Here is an 18,389-nt window from a genome sequence, read left to right as displayed (position 1 = left end):
CAGTGCCGGGTATTGACGTGCGAGACTCGTCCGAGTTTCTCATATAAGAGTATGAGCCCTTAAGGGGGAACTGTCCAGTTCATGCTGCCCATACTAGGGTCAACATGATTCCGAGCCTGGCTGCACGATTGCACCCAGGTATGTTTGTCTCTGAAATGCTCTGGTGTTTCAGATAGAATGTAGTTTGACTTTGAGGGGCCACAAGGGGGACTATAGTGAGAGACATAACTAGTCCGGCACCGCCCCTACCAGAAGGATCCGGGCATTATGAATTTCAAAATACCCAAAACTGTTCTGAATGTAAGATGTCTGGCAGCTGCAAATTTCTCTCCCCTCCTATTGATAACACATGCTCGCTGGGCCAAGCTCTGTAATGCTCAGCTGTAGTGCAGATTTTCAGGATTGTTTTCATAAAGTGTGTTACTATAAATTTCCACCCAAATCCTCAGCGGAAATTTTTTGTAAATGGTCTATTAGCTTGAATAAGGCAGTTCTGAAATAGTATGCATACAGAGTTTCCACCAAAGTAAATGGTCACATCCTTATATCTAACATGCAGTGAACTATAAATCACACAGGACAATGAGATATGTGAAGTTTAAAGGGGTTTTCCACTAAATAGCCAAACCTTTATTAATTCCTGAGTTCCCCGAGTAGAATGTTGGTGCCAGGTCTCTTGGCACTCGCATGATATTATTAAGTCAACTCGTCTGCAGCTCATCAGCGGAAGCTGATTGGCTGCTACTCATCCATGTTCTGTCAGAATGGACATCCAAAATAGTAAAGCGGTCAGTGGCTGTTTGACTGCAGCGCTCATATGACACTAAAATGTCACATGAGCGCAGGGAGACCCTTTACCAATATGGCTGGAAATGAGCTTGTGCGGTAGGGGAGTACAAGTTTTTCTTATTTTACTCTGGGCACTTCAGAAGGGATTTTCCAATAAGTCAACAACCACTTTAAAGGGAATGTATCAGAAATGTATCAAAAGGAAACTGTATATTTGGTCATGTTTTGCTTTCTCAAAATAATATCCACACTTATGCAATCTGTAAATGTTGCAAATGAGACTTAAAGAGAATCTGACAGTATGATCAACCCTCCTAGGCCATCTATATGGGCTTGTAGGTCATGGAAAGCTGAATAAAATTATAACCACGTTTTTCTTATATATATAAACTAACTGAAGAGCCCGGCATTGCCCGGGCATAGTAACTAACTGCTGTCCTGCTCTCTCCCTCCGCAGCCCCGCTCCCTCCCTCCAAAGCCCAGCTCTCCACCAGCCGTCCTGCCTTCTCCCTCAGCAGCCACGCTCTCCATCCACCGTCCCACTCTCTCCGTAGTCATCTCCACTGGCCGTCCCGCTCTCTCCCTCAGCAGCCCCGCTTTCAATCTACAGCCCCATTGTCTCCCTCTGCAGCCCAGCTTTCCATCCACAGTCACGCTCTCTCCTTCCGTAGCCCCGCTTTCGCTCTACAGCCCCATTGTCTCCCTTCGCAGCCCAGCTTTCCATCCACCGTCCCGCTCTCTCCTTCCGTAGCCCCACTCTCCAATCGCCGTCCCGCATTCTCCCTACACAGCCCCGCTCTCCACTGGCCATCCCACTCTCTCCCTCTGTAGCCCGTCTCCACTAGCTGTCCCGCTCTTTCCCTCAGCAGCCCAGCTCTCCACCTTTGTTCCGCTCTCAGCCTTAACAGCCCCGCTCTCCACCCGCCATCACGCTCTCTCCTTCCTCAGCTCCGCTCTCCATTCGTTGTCTCGCGCTCTCCCTCTGCAGTCCCGCTCTCCATACGCCGTCCCGCTCTCTCCCTCCACAGCCCCAATCTGAGCGCCGTCCCGCTCTATCCCTCAGTATCACTGCTCGCCATCTGTGTCCCGCTCTCTCCCTCGCAACTCTGCTCTCCACTCGCATCCCGCACTTTCCCACTGCAAGCCCGCTCTCCGTCCGCCAGTGGGCAGGGCTGGCTATGTGGAGTGGGCGAGGCTTAACACACAAACACTCAGAATATATATATATTTTTTTTTCTTTTTTTATATATATATATATATATATATATATATAATATATTTTTTTTTAATTATAATATATATATAATATACTATGCTCTGTGGACCGGACAGAGCATGAGTGTGCTCCTCCAGAGATTGTTTTTTAAATGGAAGTGTGTGTTACCAATGTGAGCCATGTAGATCAGGAGAGCAGTCTCTTAGTCATTACATATTGGTAACTGTTCATTTAAAATAACCTCTGGATGCAGATTCTCACAGAGATCTGTGTCTGACCCATAGAACTTGCGAGCTAATGTACATATTAAGAAAAAACATGGATTTCTCTAGAATAAGAGCTCAGATATCGAGGTATAATTTTATTCACCTTCCTATGACTTGCATGCCTATGTAGATGGCTTAGAAGAGTTCATTCTACTCACAGGTGCCCTTTATATGCTCTGGGATTGTCCAAGCACTTCCAAGCTTCTCCTTGCCTGACTATTCCTGTTAAGCTTCCTCTGCTTGACTGACAGCCCTCTGGCCTCTACTTGTCTGCACAGCCAGTGATCTTGGGAAGAGTTTGCCACTCCCAGACAACTTAAGCTTCAGTTTCATTAGAATTATATCTGTAAAGGAAAAAAACAAAAAAGCTATTCATGCAGATGGAGACAGACTGCATAAGTAAAAGTGTGGAAAACATTCTATGATCATGTTGCTCTCTGAAAGATAAAGTTGTTTTTTTTTATGGGGGGACGCGGGGGGGGGGGCAAACTGAATCGTTCTGACACATTCCCTTTTTAAAAAACTTTGCTTAACAGTGGCTCTAAAGTTAGCAAAGGTAAATATTTGTGTCTTTGCTTAATTTTCGTTTTGCAGTCTATAAAAATCATCTGTTTCTTTGTTACAATCAACAAGCTGCTGTCAGCAGGTCTCTTAGCTGTTTGAGTGTATAATATTGCATTACAGTGACTGGGACTTCTTAATCTTACCACCTCATTACGTTTAGCTGAATCTGAATGCATGATCAAGGGGTTTTAACTACATCACTGAACATCACTGAAGGGGAACTTAATTGGCTCTTCTCCAAACCGCACCTCACAACCTGTGCACTTGACCCCATCCCACCTCCTCCCCAACCTCACCACCACACTTATCCCATCCCTAACCCACCTCTTCAACCTATCACTAACATCCGATACCTTCCCTTCTGCTTTCAAGCATGCCACAATCACGCCTATCCTTAAAAAGCCAACCCTCGACCCAACCGCTCTGTCCAGCTATCGCCCAATATCATTGCTTCCATTCGCTTCCAAACTCCTGGAACAGCATGCCCACGTTGAACTTTCCTCCCACCTATCATCTAACTTGCTCTTCGACAATCTACAATCTGGTTTCCGCCCCTATCACTCCACTGAGACAGCCCTGACCAAAATTACTAATGACCTACTTACAGCCAAATCAAATGGAAAATACTCTATACTCCTGCTTATAGACCTGTCCTCTGCATTTGACACAGTTGACCACTGCCTCCTACTACATATCCTCTCCTCCTTCGGCATCAAAGGCTTTGCCCTATCCTGGATCTCCTCATACCTTTCCAACCGCACATTCAGCGTCTCCCACACCACCTCCTCATCCCATCCTGTCTCTGTTGGAGTCCCCCAAGGCTCTGTTTTAGGACCCCTACTCTTCTCAATCTATACACTTGGTCTGGGGCAACTCATAAAGTCCCACAGATTCCACTACCACCTTTATGCTAATGACACTCAGATCTACCTCTCTGGCCCAGATGTCACCTCTCTGCTGTCCAGAATCCCAGAGTGTCTATCAGCCATATCCTCCTTCTCCTTCTCCTCCTCTCGCCTCCTCAAACTCAATGTAGACAAATCTGAACTCATCATCTTTCCTCCATCTCACAGATCTTCTTTACCCGACCTAGCTATAACAATTAATGACATCACACTTTCCCCAGTCCCAGAAGTCCGCTGCCTCGGAGTAACCTTTGACTCTGCCCTGTCCTTCAAACCGCACATCCAAGCTCTTTCTACCTCCTGTCGCCTCCAGCTCAAAAATATTTCCAGAATGCGTCCTTTCCTCAACCCTCAATCTACTAAAATGCTTGTGCATGCCCTCATCATCTCCCGCCTTGACTACTGCAACATCCTTTTCTGTGGTCTCCCTGCTAACACCCTCGCACCTCTCCAGTCCATCCTTAACTCTGCCGCCCAACTAATTCATCTCCTCGCTACTCCTCCGCTTCTCCCCTCTGCAAATCTCTTCACTGGCTTCCATTCCCTCAACGTATCCAGTTCAAATTACTAATACTGACCTACAAGGCCATCTATAACCTGTCTCCCCCATATGTCTCTGAACTAATCTCCCGATACCTTCCCTCACGTAATCTCCGGTCCTCCCAAGACCTCCTTCTCTCCTCCACACTTATTCGCTCCTCACCCAAATGCCTCCAAGACTTCTCCCGAATAGCCCCTATTCTCTGGAATTCTTTGCCCCAACAAGTCCGACTATCAACCACATTTGGATCCTTCAGACGGAACCTGAAAACCCATCTCCTCAAGAAAGCCTGCAATGACCCCGCTACCTCCTTCTCTCTCACCACTACCGGTGATATCACCTCAACCAACACCGGAACTGCTGCAACCCACCAACCTACTGTCTCCTTCCCCACCATCCTGTAGCATGTAAGCCCGAAAAGGCAGGGTCCTCTCTCCACTCTGCATCAGTCTGTCATTGTTAGTTTGTTTACTGTAAGTGATATCTGTAATTTGTATGTAACCCCTTCTCATGTACAGCACCATGGAATCAATTGTGCTATATAAATAAATAATAACTATTCATATGTTAGCCTGCATTATGATGCTTTTCAGGAAGCCAGATTAGCTGAATATATGTAAAACAGCCCAAAAAATGATCAGTTTTTACATTGACTACCTAGCTAGAAATATTCTAACATGCAGCTTCACATTTATCTACTAACTATAGATACTCTACGGTTTAAGAATTTTCAGATGTATCTGAGATTAGGTTACTTCCTTCATGGTATTTGACTTTACTGCTTTTAATATATTTTGTTTATTGCTTTCTGTGTTTCAGAGTCTATAGCGATGGCTTGTATCCATGAAATTCTAAACAAACTGAAATTGGAAGGAACTGTAAGTACAGCTGCATGGCATGAGCTAATGTGGAGCATGGAGACACATCCAACGCTCTTAATTCCACTTTAATAAAACTATTCTTTACTCTCAAAGTGGAAAGAATAATTGTAAGATCTCATGCTCATTATTTTTTTTTTTTTTTGTACTGATCCTCTGCAGTATTTTTTGTGTTAATTAATATTTATATTTGTTTATAGTTTTATGTTTCCACTTCTAATTCTTGCTTTATACAATTCAGCAGTCCAGCTCCAGTCAATCAGCTCTTGGTTCTGTGAGGCCTTTCACAAACTTTGACGCAGAGAAAGATGCTGCAGCCCTTGAAACTGCCATTAAGACTAAAGGTTGGTTCCTTTTCTTTGTTTTTTAAGGAAGAGTTTAAGTAAAAAAACAGGATAAAAATGATCAGCGAGAAAAGTAACAAGTCCATCAACTCCCAGGATCGATTAATTAAGACTGGATTAGGGTACACTAGAGTATACTGACTTGGCTAATTGAGCAGTGTTCAAATCTTACTAAAGGTCTGATCCCAGTGTGTGCCGTCGCCGGGGGCTGGCACACAACAAAGTTATGCCACTTTAGTGACTTAATTTGATGGGTGTGGGTGACCACTCCCCAAAATCGTCCATGCCTTGCCCATATTAGCAATCTGCCCACTGGTCTTTTCCATCTTCAACTGAAGATGACCGGGTTGAGCTTGCCTGGTCCACTATTGCAGACAAGGAAACCATACAAAGAAACCATAGCTCCAGCTTTGTACTGTTGCAGCTTCTTATACTTGCTCATAATTGATTGCCAGGCATACAAATTGTGTTTCCTCTGATGTGAGATTGTAGGGTCAAATAGTCAGGGTCCTCTCTCTTTTTGACTTTTTAATTATCACTTTATTTGTGTGTTACCTCCCCTGGTTGTAAACCCCTGTAGGACATGTTGGCATCATCTCCAACATGGCTTACATGCTTCAATACCACTTGTAAATCTCCAGCCTGCATGGTTTTTTTATTCCCTTTTCCATGAAGTTTACAGCCTGTTTTATTCCACTTAGTTTCCGCCACATTATTTCCCTCCTTCCTGTGGATACCATGTGCTCCATATAATTGGAATAGCTGCAATTGTTAAAAGCCCAAAGAGATCTGTACCCAAACTAATTGTTTTTCTAATTTATTGCACTCAAATTTTCTCCTTGTGCCAGAAATAACCTGAGCGGATCTAATCATGTTGCAGAAATGGAGGAAGCAGAACAGATTTCCTCTTGGTGCTGCTTTTTTACTTTTACTATTTTTTTTTTCTTTCTTCTATATATATATATATATATATATATATATATATATATATATATATATATAGGAACATTCCAGAATGGGTGAGGTGTGTACCAGTTACGAGCTGTGAAATAGTTTTCTTTCCTCCCCTCCTTACATTGCAGGTCTTGTTTTCCTTGTCTGGCTTTCATGACTACACTGTTAAACCCAATTACAAGCAGTTCCTGTATCTGCTGCAATCAATACTCCTTTTGCCTGAGGATAATTGTGTTTATTTACTTTGTACAGGAATATGTGAGTGCAGAGTGCACGGACTATGCATAATTCAGATGCACTTTTTCTGGCTAAAAATAACACGCATTATTCTTCACCGTCCCGCATTCTCATTGCTCATTTTTAATCCCGGCCTTGCAGTAGGGGCAGTAATTTTCAGTCTGTTTCCAGATAGGGCAATGACTAATGGAAAGGTACCAATATATTGTGTTTCCTATTCCTATCCATCTTAAATAATTAATGAACAATAATGTTGCTAAATGCTTATTTTAAATACAAAGAGAGTTGTAGTTTTTGGTTGGTGGGGTGAATATTTTAAGAGATAACAGCTGATAATTTGGGTATTGTTCTCATCTTAAGTATTCTTATCTATTCTTTAGCTCTTTATATACAATTCTCTCATTCTTAAAACATTTCATATATTTCAGGCGTGGATGAGCTGACAATCATCAACATTTTAACAAACCGCAGCAATGATCAAAGGCAGGACATAGCATTCGCCTATCAGCGGAGAACCAAGAAGGTAATAGTTAAGACAATACATTAGGTCTTCTTGCAAATGATGCTATTTATGGCCAGATCTTGACATTCAATCTGAAGAAATGAAACTTTGACCATTTAATCCTTGATCCAAGTAATATTGTAGTTTTCCTTAATTCGCAGGATCTCCCATCAGCATTGAAAGGAGCACTTTCTGGTCACCTTGAGACACTGATTCTTGGACTGATGAAACCACGATCTCAGTATGATGCTTCAGAACTAAAAGCTTCTATGAAGGTTAGTCATGTACAAGTTATTAAATCGAGTTCCTCTTCTCCACTTAATATGAAGTATACTTATTTAACCTTATATATTGAGGCTGACTAGAGCAAGACACTTATTCATTACCCAACACCCATATCAAAATATTCTAAAGAACAATACAGCATTGCTTTCTTAAAAATTAAAGACGTTGTCACCTACTCGAACAAACCCTTCTCAATTTCTTGTTTTCCCCAAGTAAAATAATTACAACTATACTTACCTTTGCTGCGGTCGTCGTTCCAGCTGTGGCGGCACAGGCTCTCCTGGGATCATGTGACATTGGCTGCAGGGATCATGTGACATAACATTTAGCTGCTGCTTCACTCTCTCCTCCTTCAGACAAATTTAACACCCAGAGGAATTGAGAGTAGTTGCAGTTCTGATGTCAGTTGTGTCCGAGGGAGGGGAGAGTAAAGCGGAAGCTGATTGTTATGTCACCCGGTCTCTGCAGCCAGTGTTACGCAAGTCCCGGGAGAGCAGGCACCGATGCTGCTGGAACAGTGCCCACACCAGAGGTGAGTAAATCTGTTATTTTAATTGGGGGAAACCTAATGATTGAGAAGGAATTGTTTGAGTAGGGGACAACCCCTTTAACTTTAGGAGAGCAATGCTGCCCTACAGCATGCCAAAAAAGGGAGGACTGACCATAATGTACAAAGTTACGTAATGATTAAATAGTGACTACTACATTGTGGGATATGCATGTTAAATCTTATGTCTTCACATAATAAATAATAATAATCTTTATTTATATAGCCCCACCATATTCCACAGCGCTTTACAGTTTAACAGTTCATACACAAGTCATAATAGATAATACAATGATTATAGCAAAATAGGACGACCCTGCTCGTGAGAGCTTACAATCTATAATGAGGTGTGGGAGATGCAAAGTTCAGGTGCATATTTACATTGATGTTCCAGCCATCTTGAGGGAGTGGGGGATAGATAAAGGCTGCATGAGGTTGTGACCAGCCAGTAAAGGCCGCTCTCAACAGATGTGTTTTGAGGGAGCGCCTAAAACTGTGCAAGTTGTGGTTAGTCCTGATTTCTTGGGGTAAATCATTCCAGAGGATGGCGCAACGCAGGAGAAGTCTTGGAGATGGGAGTGGGAGGTACGGATTAGTGCAGAGGTTAGTCGAAAGTTGTTTGCAGTGCGTAACGAGTGGGTAGGCTGATAAACAGGAATGAGGGAGGAGATGTGGGGGGGGGCACTATGGAGAGCTTTGTGGGTGAGAATACGCAGTTTGAATTGGATCCTATAATGATTGAGCAGCTAGTGCAACGGCTGGCAAAGAGCGGACGCGTATGAGTACCAATTACACAGATGGACAACCCTGGCTGCTGCATTAAGGATGGACTGGAGATGGGAAAGTCGAGTAACGGGGAGGCCAATTAATAGAGCATTGTAGTAGTCCAGGCGTGAGTGGATCAAGGCAACAGTGTTTTGTTTTTTTCCATGGTGAGAAAACACGAGTATTACATACCTGGTAATGTGTTTTTTCATGAGATATGATGGCACCACGAGAGAGGGAATCCGCCCAACAAGGACAGGAAACCTTCAAGATAAAAGGGGCGGCTCCTCTCTCCGCATCAGTTGTTTTACAGAGCACGAGAGGGACTCCGCAGGTTAGTGTACCTATAAATAATACATCCTTTACATTACTAAATTTCCAACACCCAAGGGAGTGTATAATGCTAATAATGCACCCAACTAATGATGTGATCAATAGGGAGAGAATATAAGGGTGCAGGCATGTCTCATGAAAGAACACATTACCAGGTAATACCCGTATTTTCCCATCATACATGACGACACCACGAGAGAGTTAGAGATTGTATTCTCTTTAGGGAGGGATCACTGCTTGTAACACTCTTCTCCCGAATGTGAGATCAGAGGTAGCAGATGGGTCTAACCTATAATGTTTGAAAAAGATAGACGGAGAGGACCAAGTGGCCGCCTTACAGATTTGGTCGATGGAGGCGTCAGCTCTCTCCGCCCAGGACGTCGCCATGGCCCTCGTGGAGTGGGCTTTTAGGCCCTTTGGAACAGCCCTGCCTGCACTACTATACGCTAGCATAATGGCCTCTCTCACCCATCTAGCTATAGTTTGTTTAGAGGCTTTAAGGCCCTTCCTTGCCCCCTGGTATGAGCCAAATAAGGCCCTCTGTTTTCTCCAAGGTCTTGTCACCTCTAAATACTGCAGGATACATCTAATGTCTAGGCAATGAAGCCTCTCCTCCTTCTGGTTACTAGGGTTAGGACAAAAGGATGGTAAGACTATCTCCTGAGCCCTGTGGAATTTCGATACCACTTTAGGAAGGTATGCTGGGTCTAATTTTAACACAACTCTATCGTCCATGACCTGAGTGTAGGGACATGTCATTTCTTTCTACGGATTCAAAACCGCAGCTTTTCCGCAGTTAAAAATCCGCAGCATGTGCACAGCAGATTGTAAATCACATAGATTTACATGCTACTGTACACTGTCTGCAGAACTGCTGCAGTTCCGCAGCGGAAAGAAAGCAAAAACCGCAGCGTGTGCACATAACCTGAATTTAGATCCCAAGGAGGAGGAGTAGGGGACGGGACAGAGTCAGCTATAGTACAGGCCCGGATAAACCTGGCCACCCACCTATTGTTTGCTAGGTCACAGTTGAATAAGGCTGCCAGGGCTGAGACGTGTACTTTGAGGGTACTGACAGCTAACCCCAACTCTAAACCTTTCTTCAGAAATTCCAGTACTGCCACTATCGGGACATCTCCTTCCCGTATTGGGCCTGAGGTAGATAAGAATTTTTTCCATATTCTACCATAAATTTTTGTAGTCACTGGTTTTCTGCTACTGAGTAAGTTGGATATTAACCCCGCTGAGAATCCCTTCTTTTCTAGTAGTGACCTTTCAAATTCCAGGCTGTCAAATGCAGCCCGGACTTCTGAGGGTGATTGAAGGGACCCTGTGTTAGGAGGTCGTGGTCCTCCGGGAGCACCCATGGGTCAGTCACTGACATCACTCTCAGCCAGTAGAACCATGGTCTTTTCGGCCAAAAGGGAGCTATCATAATCACTCTGGCTCTGTCCTCCCTGATCTTCCTCAGAACTGCTGGAATGAGGCATATTGGAGGGAAGGCGTACAGGAGACCTGATGTCCACTCTATCCTGAAGGCGTCTACTGCCAATGGCCTGTCTGCTGGACTTAGGGAGCAGAATTTTTGAACCTTCCTGTTGGCTTTTGAGGTGAAGAGATCTATGTTGGGTTTCCCCCACATATGCACAATCCTTTGAAAAATGGACTCTTTTAGGCACCATTCTCCTTGCCTCAAGTGGTTCCTGCTGAGAAAGTCTGCCTTCAGGTTGTCCACGCCTCAGATATGCAGGGGCAATAATGAGAGGAACTGGTGTTCCACCAGAGTCAGGATCCTTTTTGCTATTTGCACCAAGGACTGAGAACGGGTGCCCCCCTGGTGGTTCACATATGCGACCGCTGTTCGGTTGTCTGATAGGACTCTCGCATGGTGTCCTGTTATGAATGAGTCACCGTAGGAGGCAAAAACAGAAATACAAGCTAAGTCCAGAAAACCAGGGAAGTTGGCAACTATCAGATTGCAGACCCCTGAACCTATCAACACAACTAGCAGTAGCCGTGGGGGGTTCCTACGATGCCCTAGACCCCTCGATAACAGCCGGACAATTAAATAGGCCTAAAGAAAGAAAGGGGAAATCTAAACTGCCCCAGAGCAGACCCCAAAGCAATAGGCAGCCCCCAACATATAATGACGGTGAAGCAAGATGAAAACACTAACACAGACAGAAAGATAGACTGAGCAAAGACGGGGCCCAAAACTACCTAGATAGGAAAGGACAGGAAGGCTGCTGTCTGCAATCTGCCAAAACCCTATCAAAGACATAAGCCAACAAGCTGATATGAAAAAGGCCCTGAAGCAGCTAGGCTTCAAAAACTAAATCAGCACTCAGGTATTTTCAGAAGACAGAGCTAAAGGAATTCAGCACACCCCAGCAGGGAATGGCAGAAATCCAGAAAAACAAAGCAAAACAAAGTCAAAGCACCAATGCAAAAGGCCGAGCAGCAAACTTAGCTTTAGAGGAGCAGGAATTCAGACTGGTCTCCCAGGATCCCACAGAGAAATCACCCGCAGGGCAGAAGGGCGTCGGCAGCCTTATATCCAGTCAGTAACTCCACTCAGCCAGTCATCATCATCAGCCTCAGGTGTTTGATAATCAGGCTCACTACCTTTCTTTACCAGAAGAGGGAGTTCCGCGGGCCTCAGTAATGAAGGGGAAAATGAACTCACAACAGTGTCCTCTTAGATGTGTCAACAATCCTTTTAGTGCCCTTTCGATTGCTAGCAGTTCCCAATTGTTTGAGGATAGATTTATTTCCTCCTGGGCCCAGGGATCCTGGAGCCATAGCGTGTCTAGGTGGGCTCCCCGCCCCCAAGGACCGGCGTCCGTTGTGACTACCTTGGAGGCTGTGTATGTCCAGGGTACTCCTCTCGGAGAGGACTCCATCTGTAACCACCACCTGTGTGACTGGAGTACAGGGTACGGGAGGGTGAGCTTCTGCTCTAACTGCCCCTGAAGCCTCAGGTCGTTTTGTAGCACACACCACTGAAGTTCTCTTGTGTGGAACTGGGCCCATTTCACTGCTGGTATACAGGAGGTTAGGGAACGCAACACTGACATGGCCCTTCTCTTGAGTCATTTCTGTTTTTTTTTTTTTAATGTTGTCACAATTAGATTTTTGATCTTTTCTTCTTTCTCTTCTCTGAGGCGACACTCCTGCACCACCGAGTCCATTGTTAACCCTAAGAAATTCTGGATCATTGCCTGTTCCAATTTGGATTTTTTGAGGTTCAGCTGCCATCCAAGTGTCTGTAGTGTCTCCATCACTATTTTGACTTGTTCTTGACAGTGAGAGAAATTTCTTCCCACTATCAAGAAGTCATCCAGATATGGTATCACCAGAATGTCTTTTTCCCTGAGATGTCCTGTGACCTCTGCAATTAATTTCGTGAAGACTCGGGGGGCTGCTATCGCTACGCCAAAGGGCAGAGCCCTGTATTGAAAGTGACGCCACTGAGAGCCTCATCTGGACCGCCACCCTGAGATATTTGCGATCTTGTTGCCGGATCGGGACATGATAATAAGCATCCTTGAGGTCCATGACTTCCATGTAGAACTGAGGAAAGAGGAGCTTCACTGCCGATCTTATCATTTCCATCTTGAATGATGGGACTGAGGCCTTTCAAATTTATAATCATCCTCCAGGAACTGTTTTTTTTTTTTTTAATGAGAAATAGGGGGGAGTAAAAACCTTCCTTCCTTTCCTCTTCCGGAACTTCTTCCAGGACATGTTTGTCTAGGAGTGATATTACTTCCCCCTCCAGACTTTCTTGTTTTTCTTGAGGACTGTACTGGAGCCTGCATGTATCTTCGTGGCGGCCAGTGGTGGAATCTTAACTCTAGACCTGACCCCACAATCTGTGGGATCCAGGTGCTGGATGAGATCCTCTCCCAGGCTGGGAGGAAGTGAGAGAGCCTTCCCCCTACCTGAGACGGACCGTCACTGGGAGGGTTTTTTGGCGTCTTTGGAGGGCTTGCCGAAATAGAAACCTCTCCCTCCTCTGGATCGCTTGTCAGAGTTGTTTCTGTCTCGATCCCTGTTCTGCTGTCTTCTGAATTTTCTGCCCTTCTGAAAGGAGCGCCAAAAGGCCTGAAATGGCTGTTTTGGGAAATTCTTCTTTTTGTCGCTGGCTTTCTCCAACACATCATCCAATGCCGGTCCAAACAGGAAATTTCCCAGAGAGTAGAGTTTCATCTTTGCCCTGTGTGTCCCCCGGCCAGCATTTTAGCCATACTGCACGGCGTCCCACATTAGTTAAGGCTGCTGATTTTGCTGCTAGCCTGGCTGAATCTTCTGAAGCCTCAGCGAGAAAGACTGCCGCTGCTCTGATGGCCGATATTGCTTCCAGAATAGACTCCCTGGGGACTCCTTGCTCTAGTTGATCCTCCAGGTTATCAACCCATATTTTTAGGGATCTAGCCACACAAGTGGCCCCGATGGCGGGTCTTAGTGCCCCAGCCGAGGCCTCCCAGGCTGTCTTAAGACAATTGTCTGTCTTTCTGTCCAGAGGTTCTTTTAGGGAACCTAAATCCTCAACGGGTAGGGAGGATTTTCTGGCGACTTTTGAGATCGCTACATCAATCTTTGGAGCTCTATCCCAGGATGAGGATGCCACTTCATCAAAGGGGTACCTCCTTTTCAGGGAATTGATCTGGGACTTATTCTCTGTTTTTTCCCATTCTCTCTTTGAGTCCTTCCAGCTGTTCGTTAATAGGGAATAGGGAAGGCTCTACGTTTCTTCTTTTGCAACCCGCTAATCATGAATTCCTGAGCCGTCTTTTTTTGCCCGCTCATCTACCAGCTCCATAGTAGATCGGATTGCTTTTATAAGCTTATCTGTAGCTTCCACTGGGAATGTGTCTCCCTCATCGGAACTGCTATCTGAATAGCGGGATTTATCTGAGTCCTCCTCTGATCCTGTGGAGTCCTCTTGAGAGACTACTGAGGGGCTGGATCTATCTTTTGTTTTACTATCCGTATCCACTGATTGTAAAGCCCTCACTGATTTACATACTTCTGACTGAATCAGGGATCTCAGATTATCAGCAAAAGAGGGTGTCTCTTCCGCTACTGTTTTATTGATACAATCCTGGCACAATCTCTTACTCAACGATGTTCCTAAGGGACTATTGCATAAGGGACATTCCTTATTTTTAGATTTTGATCTACTTTTCTTAGGGAACTCCTATACTTCACCCCACCAATGTATGTAAAAACGGGAGAGAGAAGACGAGAGAGAGAAAGAGAACAGACATTAGCGTGCTGGACTTTCTCGAAGCTCACTCACCACTCGGACGATTTACAGCACGGGTACAGGATCTGGAGGCTGACTGGTCTTCTTGCTATCCTCCAGAGAGACTGAGGACCCCTCCTTTTTGCGGTGACGATCCCGTGCGCTGCCCGAGCGGCTCCCACTGCTGCTGCGGCGTGTCTGGCTTTTCTCTTCTGAACGAGACTGCCTTTCCTGCACCTCCTGGTGCGGCTGCAAGTGGTCTGGTGAAGGGCTCTCCATCCTGTAAGCTGCTTAGCTGTGCTGCTGCTGCCGCTTCCTGATGAGAGCAATCCCATTTAACCCAAAGCTGGTGTGGTGACGCCTGACTACTTCCTACGGCGCTTAAATATTAGCATTCTCCCTCTTTTTTTTTTTTTTTTAATTGATCACCTGGTTGATCGTGCCGGCCGCTTGCGCTATGTAAATATACCCCCACGCATGGGCACTGCTGTGGCCTATGCGCGCACCCGGTAACTACATCTGGTGCGCGCTATTTTAATTAGTGTCCGCCCCCATTACCCGGGTGTATACGCTCCCTGCGCTTACCCGGCCGAGGATCACATGTATGCGCGCACCCGGCAACCACTTCTGGTGCGCGCTGCTGACACTCTGCCCTTGCTGAGCAGTGTGCTCTAAACCCGTCCGACTTATGTCTCCAGGGCCTGCTGGAGCAATCTCATGCACGCCGCTGCTGCCGCCTAGTCGGCGCCTCCCTTCCCCGGGTGTGTCCGCTCTCCTGGATTCTACTTCCGGTGCGCGCCCTGGTCACTTCCGATGCGACTGCCCGCTCCATTCCTGGCGTGCCAACTCCATGACACCTGTCCCCACCCTCGGTGCGCGCTCCACATACTTGTGATTTTACCGGACCCTGTCCTGAGGGAACTTGGACGTCACCCTGGCCACCACTGATAACAGGTACCTAGACTTCTTTCCAGGCTCACGTCCAGTGGGGTCTGGCATCTGGCCTCAACAGGGAAGGTACACTTATGTGGCCTTCTTGGAGCTTAATTTCTGCCCGGGCACCGATGTGTCTCACGGGCTGCATGGCCACTGGTTGTCAACAGGGAGGGAGCACAAAGTGGCCTCCGTGGACATCTATGGGGCATGTCGGTCATCAGGGAGGGTACACGAACCGTGGTCTCCGAGGTCCAAACTTCACCCGGGCATCTGCCTCACGCACTCGCTCAGTGGGGGCATAGGAATAAATGGCCCCCGAGGCGACTACCAGTACCTGGTGACGGATGTAGCAGACCAGTGCCTGCCAGTAATCACCCGACCCAGGCATCCTCTTCTTTCTTCCAGGATCTTCAAGAGGTTTTCATCTTGAGGGTTCCCCATCGAGGACAGGAAACCAACTGATTCGGAGAGAAGAGCCACCCCTTTTATCTTGAGTGTTTCCTGTCCTTGTTGGGCGGATCCCCTCTCTCGTGGTGCCGTCATGTATGATGGAAAAAGGGCGGATTCTAGAGATGTTCTTTAGGAGTAAGGGGCAAGAGATTGTATATGGGTTGTGAAGGAGAGATTGGTGTCAAACATAACACGCAGACAGCGTGCCTGCTGCCGGGGGGAGGTTATTATGGTGCCATCCGCAGAGAGGGAGATGTCAGATTTAGGGAAGTTAGTAGATGGCAGGAGCAGAAGAAGTTCAGTTTTGGAGAGGTTGATTTTCAGATAGAGAGCGGACATGATGTTGGAGACTGCGTACAGACAGTCACTGGCGTTCTGTAGTACAGCAGGGGTAAGGTCGGGGGATGACGTGTATAGTTGTGTGTCATCAGCATAAAGATGGTTCTGAAAGCCAGATCTGCTGATGGTCTGTCCAATTGGGGCCGTGTAGAGAGAGAAAAGGGCCAAGGACTGAGCCCTGAGGGACCCCAACAGTGAGAGGAAGAGGAGATGAAGGGGAGCCAGTGAACAAAACACTGAAGGAGCAGTTAGAAAGATAGGAAGAGAACCAGGAGAGAGCAGTGTCCTTTATGCCTATTGATTGGAGCATAAAGGACACTGCATGGTGTTTTTATTTAGCTAAAATGACTGATTATCATTGAAGGGCCTTGGTACAGATGAAGACACTCTTATAGAAATTATTTGCTCCCGGGATAATCAAGAACTACAAGCAATCCAAGCAGCGTACAGAGAATGTGAGTATAAAAACATATTTCCACCTTATGTAAGTTGCACAGTCAGCACTTACACTGCTACAATATACAGCCGTCCTTAAAAGTAGGGTTGATTCCGCCTCCTAGTGGTAGGATGGTGTAAGCATACACTGCAGGCACTTTTGTATGTGTTTTAATATGAAATTTCAACTTGTAATGATGCAAAAAGATCATGCAACCAGTATCTTCTAAATAAAGCAAATTAATAGCACTTATACTGCTCAAATATATGTATTTCTGTCTAAATATGTAATTGATATAACTAGAGAAGCTTGCATAAAATCTTACCATTGGTGTTGCGTGTTTGAAGGTTAACCACCCACTGACCTTCTCGGCACATTTTAGTTTAGTCTGTGATTGTGCCTTAGGTGAGCCTTTGAGCAGTAAGGATTAATGAAGATGACCATGTCCATAGTAACGGACAGACTGCTCCAACAAATGCTGTCAGCAGTCTGAGGTTAGAAGTACTTGAATAGCATTCTGGTTATAGGAATATCATCCTTCACCTCTATTCTTGTGATATGACGTCATCTTCCCTATGAGTCTAGTATTTTAGCCAAATGGGTGGTTTTACAGTATTATGGGTTGAAAACTGTAAACCAGCCGTAAGAGTGCTAGATTGTATCTAATGCATCTTACAATTCTCTTCACAATTAAATTATACTGTTTCCGTTTCAGTATTCAAGACAGAATTAGAAAAAGACATTGTGTCAGACACATCAGGTGACTTCAGAAAGTTAATGGTCGCTCTGGCTAAGGTAAATAAAAAGGACAAGTTGTGTTGTTTTTTTTTTTAGAAAAATGAACTGTGTAGCCACATCACAATATACAGTCTTTCTTTTCAGTCTTGGTCAAAAATTTTGAGAAATGTTTTGAAGGTGCTCCATCATGCTGGGAAAAGCATTGTTCATTATCCAAATTGCTCCCTGATGTTTGGGAGAAGTTGCCCTTGGAGGATGTTTAGATCCCATTCTTTATTCGAAACAATGTCCTTAGGCAAAATTGTGAGTGAGTCCAACTCCAATGGATAAAAGCCAACCCACACATACAGGACTCATGGTAGTGCTCAACTTTTCCTTTTCTAGATGTGCCAAATTGTCTGAAGGAGGCGTCATCAGAGAAAATAACTTTATCTCAGTCCTCTATACTTCCAATCCTGTTGTTGAATCCTCTTTAGAGTATGTTCTCAAAAATTCTTTTGCATCTGGGCAAACCCTCCAAGCTTTCCAAGGGAAATACGCTTAAGAAAAACACTGACTTTTTTTTTTTCCCCCACACATACCATCTGGAAACTGTCTTGGCGCTTGCTGGACTTTTTTTTGGGCGCCCTGAAGCCTTCTTAACAGCAATTAAATCTCTCTTTGAAGTTCTTGATTATCTGATACATGGTCTTTTTATTGCAAAGCAATGATGATTTCTTCTGATTTCTTGGAGGTAACAATGTTTAACAGAAGAAAACAATAATTAAAAATACCAGCCCCCATTTAACCCCTTTCCGACATCGGGCATAATAGTACACCGATGTCGGACTCCCCCGTTTGGTGCGGGCTCCGGCACTGAGCACGCACCTTTCTGGGCACATGTCAGCTGATGTATACAGCTGACATGTTCCTGCAACAGCAGCGGGTGGAATCGCGATCCACCCACGGCTGTTAACTAGCTAAATACCGCTGTCAATTTCTGACATTGGCATTTAACTCGCGCATACCGGAAGCGCGTCAAAAATCCCGCCCATCGGTGACCCCATCACATGATCGCCGGTCACCGTTGGTTTGGCATGATGTCCAGAGGTCTCCAGCAGACCTCTATGGTTG

At 45.4% G+C, this 18,389-nt stretch overlaps 1 protein-coding gene across 2 annotated transcripts in view; it reads left to right on the top strand.

Moving 5' to 3' along the window:
* Nucleotides 1–18,389, top strand: part of ANXA2 (annexin A2) — a 34,898-nt gene that overhangs the window by 3,338 nt on the left and 13,171 nt on the right. The window contains exons 2-7 of one of the 2 annotated variants that reach the window (XM_073579502.1): nucleotides 5,101–5,159; nucleotides 5,404–5,503; nucleotides 7,123–7,217; nucleotides 7,358–7,471; nucleotides 16,467–16,557; nucleotides 17,254–17,333. In XM_073579502.1, coding sequence (XP_073435603.1) covers nucleotides 5,112–5,159; nucleotides 5,404–5,503; nucleotides 7,123–7,217; nucleotides 7,358–7,471; nucleotides 16,467–16,557; nucleotides 17,254–17,333 — 528 coding nt within the window. In that variant the 5' untranslated portion in view covers nucleotides 5,101–5,111. Of the gene's footprint in view, nucleotides 1–5,100; nucleotides 5,160–5,400; nucleotides 5,504–7,122; nucleotides 7,218–7,357; nucleotides 7,472–16,466; nucleotides 16,558–17,253; nucleotides 17,334–18,389 lie in introns of both variants that reach the window. The other variant, XM_073579501.1, reaches the window with a different exon arrangement.

Source organism: Dendrobates tinctorius, unplaced genomic scaffold (genome assembly GCF_039654945.1).
Source record: "Dendrobates tinctorius isolate UK_male_01 unplaced genomic scaffold, ASM3965494v1 ptg000062l, whole genome shotgun sequence".
In the NCBI taxonomy this organism is placed as follows: Eukaryota; Metazoa; Chordata; class Amphibia; order Anura; family Dendrobatidae; genus Dendrobates; species Dendrobates tinctorius.
This window is presented reverse-complemented; position numbering and strand designations above follow the sequence as displayed.